A 16,494-nucleotide genomic window follows, 5' to 3' on the forward strand; every position below is an offset into this window, starting at 1 on the left:
TCCTGCTACCATTAACCTAGGAAAGAACCTTACTTCCTGGAGTTTCTGAAATACTGGGGCAAAACTAAGGCCCAAGTTCCCCACACCACCCCTGCCATACCTTTTACTTCCCTGCTCAGAAGCCAACAAGGGCTTCTCAGATCCTGTGGCTTCAGGGCTGAGCCCCTGTGCCCAGCCTCCAGCCCCTCTCCCTGTGGCCTTGGCCCTCCCCGCTCCTGGGCCAGTGCCCCCAGCTGCAGCGGGAGGTGCTCCACTCACTTCCACCTCTAGGCGGGTGCTCACACGCTTCCCCTTGGATCGAACGCCCTCTGCTCTCCCCAGTGCTGTTCATTGTCAAGGCCCAGGTCAGCTGATGTCCTGTCTTGTCCAGGGAGTCTCCTGGGTCGACCCAGCCTGCCCTGATCTCATCTGAGTCTTCAATGCATGAAGAAATTGGGGAAAAGAATTCCTTGGCGTGATGAAGGTCACTGTCTTCCCAGCTGGTGTGTCAGTACCTGAGGAAGCCATACTTAGAATCCCCTCTATGTGGACCCTGCTGGGCCTGGCTTTGGTCTTGGCACACAGTGGGTGCTTCAGCACGGTTGTATTAATGGACTGGTGCACTCACTTTCTTGTTGGAGACCAGGGTTGATAGATCAGACCTTTTGGCTCAGGAGGACTTGCCCTAACCAGGCCAGCATATGCATGATGTAAAGGCTGGGGTGGATTACTTAATCCTCACTGCTGGGCTATAGGAGGCTCAAAGAGGGAGCTGCTGCTGCTGCTAAGTCGCTTCAGTCGTGTCTGACTCTGTGCGACCCCGTAGACGGCAGCCCACCAGGCTTCTCTGTCTCTGGCATTTTCCAGGCAAGAACACTGGAGTGGGTTGCCATTTCCTTCCCCAATGCATGAAAGTGAAAGTGAAGTCGCTCAGTCGTGTCCTACTCTTAGCGACCCCATGGACTGCAGCCTACCAGGCTCCTCCATCCACGGGATTTTCCAGGCAAGAGTACTGCAGTGTGGTGCCATTGCCTTCTCCGAAAGAGGGAGCTAGTGGGTCACTAAGAAGTGGGTGCCCCAGACGTCCTGCCTATTCTGAAAAATAACAAGAGCAACTGCCTTTGTCAGAGCCGTGCCTGTCCAGGGCTGAGAGCTCGACATACACACTCGTGTCGTCTTTCCGGCACGCATGGAAGCTCAGACAGTAACTTGCCTGAGACACTCCTCTCCAACCCCAACAGCACCTGTGCCAGCCACCCAGGAGCCGCAGTGGCTGAGGGCATGGCACCAGGACCTACCGAGACTTGTTGAGGCCTTCCGCTAAGCTCCTGTCACGGATCCGCGTCTTCATCACCTCAGGGTAATCCCCATTCTTGAATATTGGATGTGCGAACCAGCCTCCCATGAACTGCAATGGGGGTTGGGGGGACAGTCAGTGTTGGCATTAACAGGCAGGCCCACAGGACACAGCAGGCTCCCTGCCCAGGAGTCACTGACCTCAGGCCTCCTTCTCCCCACCCAGTCTTAAACTCGCCCCTCTTCCAAGGCTGTTCCCATGTTGCAGTTTAAATGCCCATGGGTCTTGTCACCGTGCTGGGAATTCACTATGGGCAGGGCCGTGTTCTCACCCCCTGCAGCTGGAACGATGTGAACTGAACTGAGCCCTGGGCCTGCTAGATGCTTCCTGGCTGCCCTTAGGAGGGCCGGGCCCAAGACGGGGAGAGACTCCAAGCCTCCAGGCCCTGATTTCCTCACTGACCACAGAGGAGGTCTAATGCCTAAGGACCCATCAGAACCTTCTAGGGCGGGCAGAGACTCAAGGCTCTCCTGGTTACCCAGGCAAAGGGTGATTCTTCATGGGCTTTGGACTTGCAGCCCTAAAGTAGGGAACTTTCCTGTCTGTTTTCTTGAGTAGGGTTCAGGCCACCCTTAACCCTTAGAGGGTACACACGGCACTTGAGTGCTGTGACGCTGTGGGTCCCGAGAGGCTTGTCTCTTCACATCCTCCCTGCAACTGCAGGCTGCTGCCTGGAATGTGGGGTGACAGCAGCCTTCCATTCTCAGCCAGAGATGAGGTTTAGAACATACTCGCTCCAGTAAAAGAAGCTTCAGTTTACTGGGAGGTGAGGAATTGTGTTTCGGGGGAAGCTGAATTCATGAGGGGGTGTGCGGATCGCTGTCCTGGGCTGCAGGATCACCGCTCACTGACAAACTGATGATGGGACCACAGCGTGGCATTTCCTCAGGTTTGTGTTTGATTTCCGAAAATGAATTATTGCTCTAATTCATCAGTTCTGTGAATCTGCAATGAGGGAATGCCTTAATTTTGGTCCTAGACTTCCCTCCGCCACCACAAGCTGGCTACCAAATGGGGACGTTAAATTCTTGTTTGCACTTAATTCATTTGACCACTTTTGTCCAGTTCCTTTGTGAAGGATCTGGCAAACCAAGGCCACTGGTGTCCTTTCAGAAATGCCACTCTGCATGCTCTCCTCAGGACCAAATGTGAGGAGCAGTCTAGAGAGAGATGCTTGCCTTTCTTTCCTGATCCTGAAACACGGAGAGGGCGCCTTCCAACCTCTCAGAGACAGTAGCAGGAGCCGGGGACAAGTTATGCTGTTCTCTCTTTCTCCTTTCAGGGACCAAGGCTGAAATAAGGTGGGCCATGTTGGCACCTGCTTACTTGTGTCTCTACTTCCTAAGACCAACATTCCATGAACAAAGGATGCAAGTCCTTATATTAAACTCATGGAATTAGAAAATTAGGGGCACTGATGAGTTTCACAGAATTCCAATTTAAGGAAGTCTTAGGCAGAGTAAGTAAAATCAGACACCTAGAGGTGAAGTGTGACATTGCAGCCCAGTCCTATAGTCAAACCACAGATTGGAGAGGCTGAATTTCCTTTTTTAAGCCTCAAGCCAATATTGCATCCAGTAAGTTCAGTTCAGTTCAGTCGCTCAGTTGTGTCCGACTCTTTGCGACCCCATGAATCACAGCACGCCAGGCCTCCCTGTCCATCACCAACTCCCGGAGTTCACTCAGACTCATGTCCACAGAGTCGGTGATGCCATCCAGCCATCTCATTCTCTGTCGTCCCCTTCTCCTCCCGCCCCCAACCTTTCCCAGCATCAGAGTCTTTTCCAGTGAGTCAACTCATCGCATGAGGTGGCCAAAGTACTGAAGTTTCAGCTTTGGCATCAGTCCTTCCAATGAACACCCAAGACTGATCTCGTTTAGAACGGACTGGTTGGATCTCCTTGCAGTCCAAGGGACTCTCAAGAGTCTTCTCCAGCACCACAGTTCAAAAGCATCAATTCTTCGGTGCTCAGCTTTCTTCACAGTCCAACTCTCACATCCATACATGACCACGGGAAAAACCATAGCCTTGACTAGACGGACCTTGGTTGGCAAAGTAATGTCTCTGCTTTTTAATATGCTATCTAGGTTGGTCATAACTTTCCTTCCAAGGAGTAAGTGTCTTAATTTCATGGCTGCAATCAGCATCTGCAGTGATTTTGGAGCCCAAAAAAATAAAGTCTGACACTGTTTCCACTGTTTCCCCATCTATTTCCCATGAAGTGATGGGACCAGATGCCATGATCTTAGTTTTCTGAATGTTGAGCTTCAAGTCAACTTTTTCACTCTTATCTTTCACTTTCATTAAGAGGCTTTTGAGTTCCTCTTCACTTTCTGCCATAAGGGTGGTGTCATCTGCATGTCTGAGGTTATTGATATTTCTCCCGGCAATCTTGATTCCAGCTTGTATATCCAGTTGTATGTATAACTGATTTTTTTAAGACTTGAAAGAAAACCCAACCCCAAAGAACTTTCATTCCAGCAAAGCTGTGGGGTAGTTAAGTCACCTCTGTTTTAAAGACAAGAAAACTAAGATATTAAAAGGTTAGATGATTTTCCCAAGTGCACAAAATAAGGTAACAGCAAAACAAAGCCTAGATCCTTAATCTTTGTTTCACAGTCTAATTTTGTTTTCATTAGATCATGACAGGAGGGGAAAAGAGAAGGAGTAAAAACAACACCCAGAGGAAAATCTGACCTGAACATATCTCTTGGCTGCCTCCACATCCTCCTGGTTGGAGGGGTCTCTAGGCTCAGCCCAGTCACTGCTGATGGTGATGGAAATGATGCCACCTTGACGGGCACGGTACACATCATTGTACAGATGCCAGACCTCAGCATGAGCCTTTATTAGGTTGTGGCCAACAATGTAGGGGGCAGTGCCAGGCCTAAAGGAGATTCCTGGAAATATAGACATAGATGTCAGTGAAGAATAAATGTGGCCAGGACTTCCCTGGTGGTCCAGTGGTTGGGAGTCCACTTGCCAATGCAGGGGACATGGGTTCAATCCCCAGCCCAGGAACATCCCACATGCCTCAGAGCAAAAGCCCGTGCGCCATAACTACTGAGCCCATGCACCCAGAGCTGTGAGCTACAACAAGGAAAGCCACTGCAATGAGAGTCCCGTACCACAACTAGAGAGTAGCCCTCAATCTGCAACTAGAGAAAACCTGTGCACAGCAATGAAGACCCAGAATAAATGTGGCCAAGAATATCACTTTCTGCCTATAGATGGCCTCTTGGTGTCTGGGAGAAAGACTGTAGATTTTTTCTTGAGGAAGAATGGAATTCAGATCCTGGCTCCACTGCTTCCTGGCTGACCATGTAACTTTGGGTGAGTAATTCAGCCTTTCTGTTTCTTCCTCTGCAAAATGAGCAATACAGAGTTCTTGTGAATAGTGTGTGTGTGAAGCAGCAGAAGCACTGTGTCTGGCAAAGAGAAGGCACTTGATGTTGGTTTCTGTACCCCTCACCCAAACAGTGGCTCACGTGTCTCGGGCAGAGTACCTGGAAGAGTGTGTGCCTCAAGGGCTGGCATCCTGACTCTCCTCGGGGACCCACCGTGAAAGTAAGAGCTGGAGCATATAGCTGATGGAAGCAGCTGACACGGATTCCTCAAGAGCAAATGTTATGAGAGAGGTAGCCTCTCGTGGGTTGGAGGAATAAAAAACCAAAACGTCAACCAAGGACCAATGGCTGATGCATCTGATAATGAGTCGAAGCAGATCTCTCCATGGCTCTTCCCAGCTGGGACACATAGTCCCAAGAAATCACAGAAATGAAGAGAAATTTACTCTCTAAGGCTCAGAATGAGAGAGAAGGAAGATCAAGTGTTCTCGAGGGACAGGTCCACAATTCCTTATTCAAAACTCTTAGGAATACAATGTTGTTAAGTCAAATATACTTCTGTTAAAAAAAAAACTCAGAGTTTGATGTGTTTAGAGATTAAAAGGTCTCTGAGTCTTAGAAAAGTAGTAAGTTGCATATAACATATTTACATATGACCGCAGCAGGGCTCAGGACAGGTCTCCACAATTAAAGACACTGATATATCTGCAGCAGAATTTTTCAAATTTCACACTAAGTGGGATGCCAACCTTATACCGGTTCACATCAGGTTAAGCCCAGGTCAGCCAAATCAAATACTGGGAACTTTGGCATTTGGGAGTTGCCAAAAAAAAACACAACAACAACAACCCACTGTGGATCTGTACAGTCTGATGTACTGTCTTTTCCTGTATCAATTAGTTCGCACCCTTGATCTCAGGGAGCTTTCCATCAGAGGCAGAACAGACGCACAGAGCAAAGAAGTCATTTGGTGGTTTGAGATGTGAGGTTCATGTTCAGCAGCAGTGGTGTCAGAAAGGGGCGGTGGGGGAGGCAGGAATTCTGAGGCATTGCCTTGGGGCTTTCCTGGCCACCTCCTCCAGGGCCACCTGGTTTTCATGTCTGTGGTGCTGAGAAAACAACCGTCCGATTGCTGACCAGTGGGGTCTGAGACCTTTACCTGGAGCTGCTGTCCCATAGCCGTAGCCCTGGTTAGCAACGACGTAGGGCTCGTTCAGTGTGATCCAAAACTTCACCTTGTCCCCCAGCCTCTGGAACAGCACGTCTGCGTACTCCTTAAACCGCTGTACAATCGTCTCATTCTCCCAGCCCCCAACATCCTGGAGTGCCTGGGGCAGGTCCCAGTGGTAAATGGTCACCTGGAAAATGCAAGACCAGCATTTTCATCAACCTGCTTTTCACGGGAACCCACCGATGCTATATGCGCCAACATAAATGTCTGTTGCTAAAGATGAGGATCAATGATGAGACAGAAAAGCTTCAAAGGTTCTTTAGCAGGAAGGGTAGGACAGCAGAGCTGAAGTGTGAGAAAAGTTCATACATCTGGATCAGAGAAGCCTGGGTTTGAGTCTCAGCTGTATCACCTACCAGCTGTGTGACCTCAGCTCAGACACTAAGACCTCCATGTCTCGGAATCACTGCGAGGCCTAAATCACACAGCAGAGGACAGGAAAAGTGACTGACACCCTGCCAGCTCTTTGGCAAGTGTTAGCTATGACTGTAATCAAGGATCAGAAATGCTAGAGCTTCAGAACCTCCTGGATAGAATGCTCTGAGGGTTTCAGAAGGAGGGAGGCATTTTGCTTGTCAAGGGGCATCCCCAAGGACATCTAGTGTGTCTGGAGGCGCTTCCTGTGGAGTGGGAGCCCTTTGCTGGAGACAGGCCGCTCTGGCCACACTCACGGTGGCCTTTCCTCTCCTGGGTCTCCCCTTGATGCTCCTGACACACCCCCAGGCCGGGGTCTCCACTGGGCTGCCAACCGTCTTCAGCTCAGACCCAGTCTTTCCCTTTCCCTGCCCAACCACCCACACAAATTCTCTTCTTTTAAGACCCACACCTCCTTGAAGGTTTTTATGGCCACATCACATTTCTGCCTTGTCTCAATGTCCTCAAGAACTACAGGGAATTCCTTGATGGTTCAGTGGTTAGGACTCTGAGCTTTCACTGCCCAGGGTCCAGATTCATTCCCTGGTCAGGGAACTAAGATCCCACAAGCAGAAATGAACAGATTTTTGTGATGCAGCCAAAAATAAAGAAAAGTTTAAAATCTATAAATAAATAAAAGCTTAAACCCTATTTTAAAAAATAAGAACCACAAAATAATTTAGCCCTGAGTTGTGTTCTCTCTGAATTGTGTGTAATGGATGTGAATTCCCCCTGATCTTGGGGTCCTACAGGACAGCCACCGGCCCTCCCATCTCCATCACAGCTGGCACTCACACACACTCTAATAAATGCTGCATGACTAATTTATTCGTGCAGTGTTAGCAGTGTGAGGAGTCCAGGTAGCACTTTTTATTTTTTTTATTTTTTAAATTTCTAAAATTAAATTTATATCTAAAAAAGAATTTTATTAAAAAAGCACAAATGCAAAGAAATGAACAGAGGAAAATTTATGCGTTGAACCTGGACTGGTCACTTATGATAATATACATGCTACAATTCCATTCTCTCCAATCATTCCACCTTCACCCTCTCCCACAGAGTCCCAAAGACTGTTCTAAATGCCTATGTCTCTTTTGCAGTCTCTTATACAGGGTTCAGGTTACCATTTTTCTAAATTCCATATATATGCGTTAATATACGGTATTGATGTTCTTCTTTCTGGCTTACTTCACTCTGTATAATTGGCTCCAATTTCATCCACCTCATTAAAACTGATTCAAATGCATTCTTTTTGATGGCTGAGAAATACTCCATTGTGTATATGTACCAAAGCTTTCTTATCCATTCATCTGCAGATGGACATCTAGGTTGCTTCCATGTCCTGGCTATTATAAACAGTGCTGCAATGAACATTGGAGTACATGTGTCTCTTTCAATTCTGGTTTCCTCGGTGTGTATGCCCAGGAGTGCGATCGCTGGATCATATGGCAGTTCTATTTCCAGTTTTCTGAGGAATCTCCACACTGTTCTCCATAGTGGCTGTACTAGTTTGCATTCCCACCAACAGTGTAAGAGGGTTCCCTTCTCTCCACACCCTCTCCAGCACTTATTGCATGTAGACTTTTGGATAGCAGCCATTCTGACTGGTGTGAAATGGTATCTCATTGTGGTTTTGATTTGCATTTCTCTGATGATGAGGGATGTTGAGCATTTTTTCATGTGTTTATTAGCCATCTTTATGTCTTCTTTGGAGAAATGTCTGTTTAGTTCTTTGGCCCATTTTTTGATTGGGTCACTTAGTTTTCTGGAATTAAGCTGCAGGAGCTGCTTGTATAATTTGGAGATTAATCCTTTATCAGTTGCTTCATTTGCTATTATTGTCTCCCATTCTGAAGGTTGTCTTCTCACCTTGCTTAGAGTTTCCTTTGCTGTGCAGAAGCTTTTGATTTTAATTAGGTCCCATTTGTTTATTTTTGCTTTTATTTCCAATATTCTGGGAGGTGGGTCTTGGAGGATCCTGCTGTGATTTATGTCGGAGAGTGTTTTGCCTACGTTCTCCTCTAGGAGTTTTATAGTTTCTGGTCTTACATTTAGATCTTTAATCCATTTTGAGTTTATTTTGGTGTATGGTGTTAGGAAGTGTTCTAGTTTCATTCTTTTACAAGTGGCTGACCAGTTTTCCCAGCACCACTTGTTAAAGAGACTGTCTTTTCTCCATTTTATATTCTTGACTCCTTTGTCGAAGATAAGGTGTCCATAGGAGCGTGGGTTTATCTCTGGGCTTTCTATTTTGTTCCATTGATCTATATTTCTGTCTTTATGCCAGTACCATACTGTCTTGATGACTGTGGCTTTGTAATAGAGCCTGAAGTCCGGCAGGTTAATTCCCCCAGTTCCATTCTTCTTCCTCAAGATTGCTTTGGCTATTCGAGGTTTTTTGTATTTCCATACAAATTGTGAGATTATTTGTTCTAGTTCTGTGAAAAATATTGTTGGTAGCTTGATAGGGATTGCATTGAATGTATAAATTACTTTGGGTAGTATACTCATTTTTACAATATTTATTCTTCCAATCCACGAACACGGTATATTTCTCCATCTATTCATGTCCTCTTTGATTACTTTCACTAGTGTTTTATAGTTTTCTATGTACAAGTCTTTTGTTTCCTTAGGTAGATATATTCCTAAGTATTTAATTGTTTTCATTGCAACAGTGAATGGAATAGTTTCCTTAATTTCTCTTTCTATTTTCTCATTATTAGTGTATAGGAATGCAAGGGATTTCTGTGTGTTGATTTTATATCCTGCAACTTTGCTGTAATCATTGATTAGCTCTAGTAGTTTTCTGGTAGAGTCTTTAGGGTTTTCTCTAGAGGATCATGTCATCAGCGAACAGTGAAAGCTTTACTTCTTCTTTTCCAATTTGTATTCCTTTTATGTCTTTTTCTGCTCTGATTGCTGTGGCCAAAACTTCCAGAACTATGTTGAATAGTAGTGGTGAGAGTGGGCACCCTTGTCTTGTTCCTGACTTTAGGGGAAATGCTTTCAGTTTTTCACCATTGAGGATAATGTTTGCTGTGGGTTTGTCATATATAGCTTTTATTATGTTGAGGTATGTCCCTTCAATTCCCACTTTCTGGAGAGTTTTTATCAAAAATGGATGTTGAATTTTGTCGAAGGCTTTCTCTGCATCTATTGAGATAATCATATGATTTTTATTTTTCAGTTTGTTAATGTGGTGTATTACGTTGATTGATTTGCGTATATTGAAGAATCCTTGCATTCCTGGGATAAAGCCCACTTGGTCATGATGTATGATCTTCTTAATGTGTTGTTGGATTCTGATTGCTAGAATTTTGTTAAGGATTTTTGCATCTATGTTCATCAGTGATATTGGCCTATAGTTTTCTTTTTTTGTGGGGTCTTTACCAGGTTTTGGGATTAGGGTGATGGTGGCCTCATAGAATGAGTTTGGAAGTTTCCCTTCCTCAGCTATTTTCTGGAAGAGTTTGAGTAGAATAGGTGTTAGCTCTTCTCTAAATTTTTGGTAGAATTCAGCTGTGAAGCCGTCTGGACCTGGGCTTTTGTTTGCTGGGAGATTTTTGATTACAGTTTCAATTTCCGTGCTTGTGATGGGTTTGTTCAGATTTTCTATTTCTTCCTGGTTCAGTTTTGGAAAGTTGTACTTTTCTAGGAATTTGTCCATTTCTTCCAGGTTATTCATTTTATTGCCATATAATTGCTGATAGTATTCTCTAATAATCCTTTGTATTTCTGTGTTGTCAGTTGTGATCTCTCCATTTTCATTTCTAATTTTATTGATTTGGTTCTTCTCCCTTTGTTTCTTGATGAGTCTGGCTAGTGGTTTGTCAATTTTATTCACCTTCTCAAAGAACCAGCTTTTGGCTTTGTTGATTTTTGCTATGGTCTCTTTTGTTTCTTTTGCATTTATCTCTGCCCTAATTTTTATGATTTCTTTCCTTCTACTGACCCTGGGGTTCTTCATTTCTTCCTTTTCTAGTTGCTTTAGATGTAGAGTTAGGTTATTTAGTTGACTTTTTTCTTGTTTCTTGAGGTATGCCTGTATTGTTATGAACTTCCCCCTTAGCACTGCTTTTACAGTGTCCCAGAGGTTTTGGGTTGTTGTGTTTTCATTTTCATTCATTTCTATGCATATTTTGATTTCTCTTTTGATTTCTTCTATGATTAGTTCATTATTCAGCAGCGTGTTGTTCAGTCTCCATATGTTGGCACTTTTAACAGTTATTCTCCTGTAATTGAGATCTAATCTTACTGCATTGTGGTCAGAAAATATGCTTGGAATGATTTCAATTTTTTTGAATTTACCAAGGCTAGATTTATGTCCCAGGATGTGATCTATCCTGGAAAAGGTTCCGTGTGTGCTTGAGAAAAAGGTGAAATTCATTGTTTTGGGGTGAAATGTCCTATAGATATCTATTAGGTCTAACTCTTCTATTATATCATTTAAAGATTGTGTTTCCTTGTTAATTTTCTGTTTAGTTGATCTATCCATAGATGTAAGTGGGGTGTTAAAATCTCCCACTATTATTGTGTTATTGTTAATTTCCCCTTTCATACTTGTTAGTAATTGTCTTACATATTGCGGTGCTCCTATGTTAGGTGCATAAATATTTATAATTGTTATATCTTCTTCTTGGATTGATCCTTTGATCATTATGTAGTTTCCTTCTTTGTCTCGTTTCACAGCCTTTGTTTTAAAGTCTATTTTATCTGATATGAGTATTGCTACTCCTGCTTTCTTTTGGTCTCTATTTGCATGGACTATCTTTTTCCAGCCCTTCACTTTCAGTCTGTATGCGTCCCTCGTTTTGAGGTGGGTCTCTTGTAGACAACATATATGGGGGGTTTGTTTTTGTATCCATTCAGCCAGCCTTTGTCTTTTGGTTGGGGCATTCAACCCATTTACATTTAAGGTAATTATTGAAAAGTAGGATCCCGTAGCCATTTTCTTTATTGCTTTGGGTTCAAGTTTATACACTGTTTCTGTGATTCCTGTCTATAGAAGATCTTTTAGCATTTGTTGGAGAGCTGGTTTGGTGATGCTGAATTCCCTCAGCTTTTGCTTGTCTGTAAAGCTTTTGATTTCTCCTTCATATTTGAATGAGATCCTTGCTGGGTATAAAAATCTGGGCTGTAGGTTATTTTCTTTCATCGCTTTAAGTATATCTTGCCACTCCCTTCTGGCCTGAAGAGTCTCTGTTGAAAGATCAGCTGTTATCCTTATGGGAATCCCCTTGAGTGTTATTTGCTGCTTTTCCCTTGCTGCTTTTAATATTTGTTCTTTGTGTTTGATCTTTGTTAATTTGATTAATATGTGTCTTGGAGTATTTCGCCTTGGGTTTATCCTGTTGGGGACTCTCTGGATTTCTTGGACTTGGGTGATTATTTCTTTCCCCATTTTAGGGAAGTTTTCAACTATTATCTCCTCAAGTATTCTCTCATGGTCTTTCTTTTTGTCTTCTTCTTCTGGGACTCCTATGATTCGAATGTTGGAGCGTTTAACATTGTCCCAGAGGTCTCTAATATTGTCCTCATTTCTTTTAATTCGTTTTTCTTTTTTCCTCTCTGTTTCATTTATTTCTACAATTCTATCTTCTAATTCGCTTATCCTGTCTTCTGCCTCTGTTATTCTACTGTTTGTTCCCTCCAGAGTGTTTCTGATCTCATCTATTGCATTATTCATTGTATATTGACTCTTTTTTATTTCCTCTAAGTCCTTATTAAATCTTTCTTCCATCTTCTCAATCCTTTTCTCCAGGTTATTTATCTGTAACTCCATTTTACTTTCAAGATTTTGAATCATTTTCACCATCAAAATTCGAAATTATTTATCAGGTAGATTCCCTATATCTTCTTCTTTTGTTTGTGTTGGTGGGCAATTATCTTGTTCCTTTACTTGCTGGGTATTTCTCTGCCTCTTCATCTTGCTTATATTGCTTTGCTTGGGGTGTCCTTTCCCTCTTCTTGCAGTTTGTGGAGTTCTCTTTCGCTGTGTAGTTTCTTCGCTGTGTGTGGGGTTGGACAGGTGACTTGTCCGGGTTCCCTGGTTAGGGAAGCATGTGTCAGTGTTCTGGTGGGTGGAGCTGGATTTCTTCTCTTTCCTTTAGAAGACAATGGGCTACTTTTCTGGGGGCCTGATGTCCTCTGCCAGTATTCAGAAGTTGTTTTGTGGACTTTACTCCACGTTCAAATGTTCTTCTGATGAATTTGTGGGGAAGAAAGTGGTCTCGCCGTCTTGTTCCTTCCTCCCCAGAACACTGGATTCTTATATTCCACTTGGTCGTGGAGTATCTCTTCCCAGCTGCTCCAGCAAGGCGCAGCCGCTGCAGCTTACCTTGGACGAGGGGTATCTCCTCAAGGCCGCCCCTCCTGCTTTGAATGTGGATCAGCTCCTCCCGGCCCTCCGGTGCCCAAGCAGCCACCGCCTCCTGGACGTGGTACAGCTCCTCTCGGCCACCGCCCTAACTCTGGGCACGGGGCAGCTCCTCTCAGCCACGATTCTGCACGTGGTCGGTTGCGCCGGGAGCCGGGCGTCTCTCGCGTCTGCGCCGCCGGGAGCCGGGCGTCTCTCGCGTCTGCGCCGCCGGGAGCCGGGCGTCTCTCGCGTCTGCGCCGCCGGGAGCCGGGCGTCTCTCGCGTCTGCGCCGCCGGGAGCCGGGCGTCTCTCGCGTCTGCGCCGCCGGGAGCCGGGCGTCTCTCGCGTCTGCGCCGCCGGGAGCCGGGCGTCTCTCGCGTCTGCGCCGCCGGGAGCCGGGCGTCTCTCGCGTCTGCGCCGCCGGGAGCCGGGCGTCTCTCGCGTCTGCCTCTGCTACTTTTAAAAACTATACTGGAGGTTGTAGTACTCCTCCTCCAATAGATCCATCCTGGCATCCTTTTCCAGTTCCTGCTGTGGCTTTCCCATGAGTTGCACAGCCAGGCCCATCACCACTCATCTCAAGTTCTCAGGCTCTCTCTGGCTTCCCAGATAATCCTCTCAGGTCTGGGGAAGATCTGGAAAGTCCCAGCCCAGGTAGCACTTTTTAAAGTTAAATGTTTATTTTTATTTATTTATTTGGCTAACTGGGTCTTAGTTGCAGCATGCGAACTCTTAGTTGTGCAATGTGGGATCTAGTTCTGTGACCAGGGATCGAACCCAGGCCCCCTGCATTGGGAGCTCGGGTCTTAGCCACTGGACCACCAGGGAGGTCACCCAGGTAGCAGTTTGATTTGTAAAAGTCTCTGCTTCATGGGATGGGAAGAAGGGGGTTGTAATGTGGAGATTATGCTCTGGCTGCAGTGCGTAATCTCCAGTCACTACGGCAGAGGACACACCAGTACCATAGAACTAGTGCCCTCTGGCCCTTTATCACAAATGGCCCCGGAGAAAAGGAAAAGAGTTCTTAGGCTCCCAAGTAAAATGTAAAAGATCTGGTGACAGCAAAGGAAGCCCCCATGTGAGCTTTATTATTCATAAAAACTCATGGCTTAAAAGCACATGAACTTTTGCCTCTGCAGTTCTGCTCCTAGGACCATATCCTATAAACTTCTACCCTAGTATAATTACGTAACTACAGTTCCACAGAGGAGCCTGGTGGGCTAAAGTCCATAGGGTTGCAAACAGTTGGACATGACTGAAGCAGTTTAGCATGCATCCACATTCACTGTAGTGTTGGTTACAATGGAAGAAGAATTAAAACTGGGAAGAATGTCCATTAATAGGGAAGTGATTAGAGAAGTGAGGTACAATTCCCACGTGACTAAAAAGACAGAAAGAACAAATGAGGCAAATGCATATGGAAATACCTGTAAGAACTATTGTTAAATAAAAAGTATCAAACTATATGTATCAATCCTACCATTAGGAAAAAGGAGGGTAAAAAGCACACACACACATACACACACACACAGCCTAATGGTCAGATACACACACACACACACACACACACACACACACACACACAGCCTAATGGTCAGATACCCAAAAGGACATGAAAATTCAGCAACCATGGTCACCTGTAAAGAGGGTCACCTGTAAAGCTGGAAGGAGGTGGTCAGGGACAGCAGGAAAATCTTTACAGACAACTCAACAATTAAACTTGACAACAGCACCTTTTTTTCACGGTCGATGTGCACCCAGCCCAGCGGGCTCCCTCTCATGGACTTGGCCAAGGCCTGCTCAGGGCCCCACCTCACCTGGGGTTGGATGTTTGCGGCCAGCAGCGTGTCGATGAGCTGCACGTAGTAGTTCAGGCCCGCTTCATTGATGTACGTGTTGGTCCCGTCAGGGAGGATGCGAGTCCAAGAGATGGAAAAGCGATAGTGGGTCACGCCCAGGGTCTGCAGGGCCACCAGGTCCTCGGCAATCTTGTGGTAACTGTCACAGGCCACGTCTCCCGTGTCGTTGTTCTCAACCCTCAGGGGTGTGTGAGAAAACGTGTCCCAAATACTGAGTCCTTTGCCATCTGCTCTCCATGCACCTTCGATCTAAAGATGACAAGGCATGGTCAAGTCAGTCATGTCGTCAAGCCCTTCCTGTCAGTGGGGGAGTCCCGAGTCAGAACGCAAGTCAGCATCACCTTCTCTGCTCCCCCGATTTCTGAACTCCTGCAGCTTCCTGTACACACTTTCTGAGCGTCATGGCACTATCACACTGCACTGAGTAGTTATGTGCCTGCTGACTGGCTTCCCTCCAGCAAGACTAGGCAAGACTAGACGTGGCATTTTTCATCTTGGTGGCCCGGCTGTCAGTGCAGCAATGTCTGGTGTGTGGTGGGTGCTCATTAAACGTTTCAATGAACAACCTGATGTGCCTTAACCCCAAGCACAGTCAGACAAATCCCAGTGATGCCAGACGTGGAGGCAGAGTTTCATTGCTGTTTCTGTTCTTCCTTTTCCTCCTTTCACCTAATCTACAGGGAAACTGACCACAAGCCACTGGGCAAATGCTTACCCATGGGCTTAGGTAGTCCAAGACATGTAATTTCTATAAATTACCTTAAAACACTTTGATAGGTATGGTGTGATACTCTGTGACTGGCTTCAGCTAAGGCAGTGTGGCATTTTAACCAAAAATGCACATCCAGGCTTGGCCTGCACAGCCCCTGTGAGAGTGGCAGAGTGTTGGAGCAGCGGGAAGGCACCAGGTGTTGTCCGTCTGAGTGGAGGAGATGGCTTGGTGGTTGGGAAACTAGTTAATGCCGGCGGATTAAGACAATAAGTGACTATGTTGAGGATATTAGGAGTTAGATTTCTCATCATTGGAGAAGAGAGAAATGAATATGAAAAGTGGGAAGGCCAGCATTAACCGTGTGGAGTAGGATTGGACTTGGAGGTATCAAGGTGTTTTTAACATACATAAAGATGTGGGTGGATGTAGAATAGATATATGCACACACACTGTGTGTGTACACGTGTGTTTCCTCGCTCTGTCCACTTCTAGAGGGCCTAGAAATAATGACCCGTGAGCATACTAAGCACCTAGATCTTGGTTTCTAGATGCCCTTATCCAATAAAAGAAACCAGGGCTCAAGAGAAATCGCTGATTACAGGGCTGGGGCAGAAAAGACAGAAGATGCTTGGAACGTCTTGTTGTACCAAAAATAATTAGGAAAGTGCTCAAAGAACAATGGGCCATGTTAAAAGGACACAGGCTCTAGCTAAAGGACCATCCACCTGGCAAAATGTGGGACGATTTAAGTATCTCCATACTAATGATGACAAAAGTATAACTGAACAAAATACAACTTCATGAGGCCATACTTTTCATACATATCAATATGTATTTATATATAAATAAAATGTAAAAAAGCAGAAGAAAAGACAAAACTCGACCTTTCTGTTGAATGCCACCTAATAAATATAAAATCAATGATGGACTGAGAAAAATCACCATTCATCAACTGGCACAGTAACACCTGATTCAGGCCTGCAGCCCTAGAATAAGACCCTTTCCCTGGCCCTAGAATAAGTCCAGCTGGAAACCCATGGGGCCACGGTTCTCACCCAGGGACTATTTGTCCCTGAGGAGACACTTAGCAAAGTCTGGAGACATTGCTGTTTGTTACAGCTGGGGGAGGGGTCTACTGGCATCTAGTGGGCAGAGGCCAAGTTTGCTGCTAAACATCCCGCAGTGCACAGCATGGGCCACAGTACACAGGACGGACCCACAGTGTGCAGGACGGAC

The 16,494-nt window shown here is 45.4% G+C and overlaps 1 protein-coding gene across 1 annotated transcript in view; it reads right to left on the bottom strand.

Annotated features, from left to right (window-relative positions):
• Positions 1 to 16,494, bottom strand: part of LCT (lactase) — a 55,079-nt gene that overhangs the window by 5,784 nt on the left and 32,801 nt on the right. Inside the window, exons 10-13 of the mRNA XM_088829114.1 lie at positions 14,505 to 14,795; positions 5,844 to 6,042; positions 4,035 to 4,237; positions 1,278 to 1,387 (exon numbers count right to left, since the gene is read on the bottom strand). Of these exons, the coding sequence (XP_088685240.1) occupies positions 1,278 to 1,387; positions 4,035 to 4,237; positions 5,844 to 6,042; positions 14,505 to 14,795 (803 nt within the window). The remainder of the gene's footprint in view (positions 1 to 1,277; positions 1,388 to 4,034; positions 4,238 to 5,843; positions 6,043 to 14,504; positions 14,796 to 16,494) is intronic.

This window comes from Moschus berezovskii, chromosome 2 (assembly GCF_049115385.1).
Source record: "Moschus berezovskii isolate FMDL1 chromosome 2, NW_MosBer_1.0, whole genome shotgun sequence".
NCBI classification, from domain to species: Eukaryota; Metazoa; Chordata; class Mammalia; order Artiodactyla; family Moschidae; genus Moschus; species Moschus berezovskii.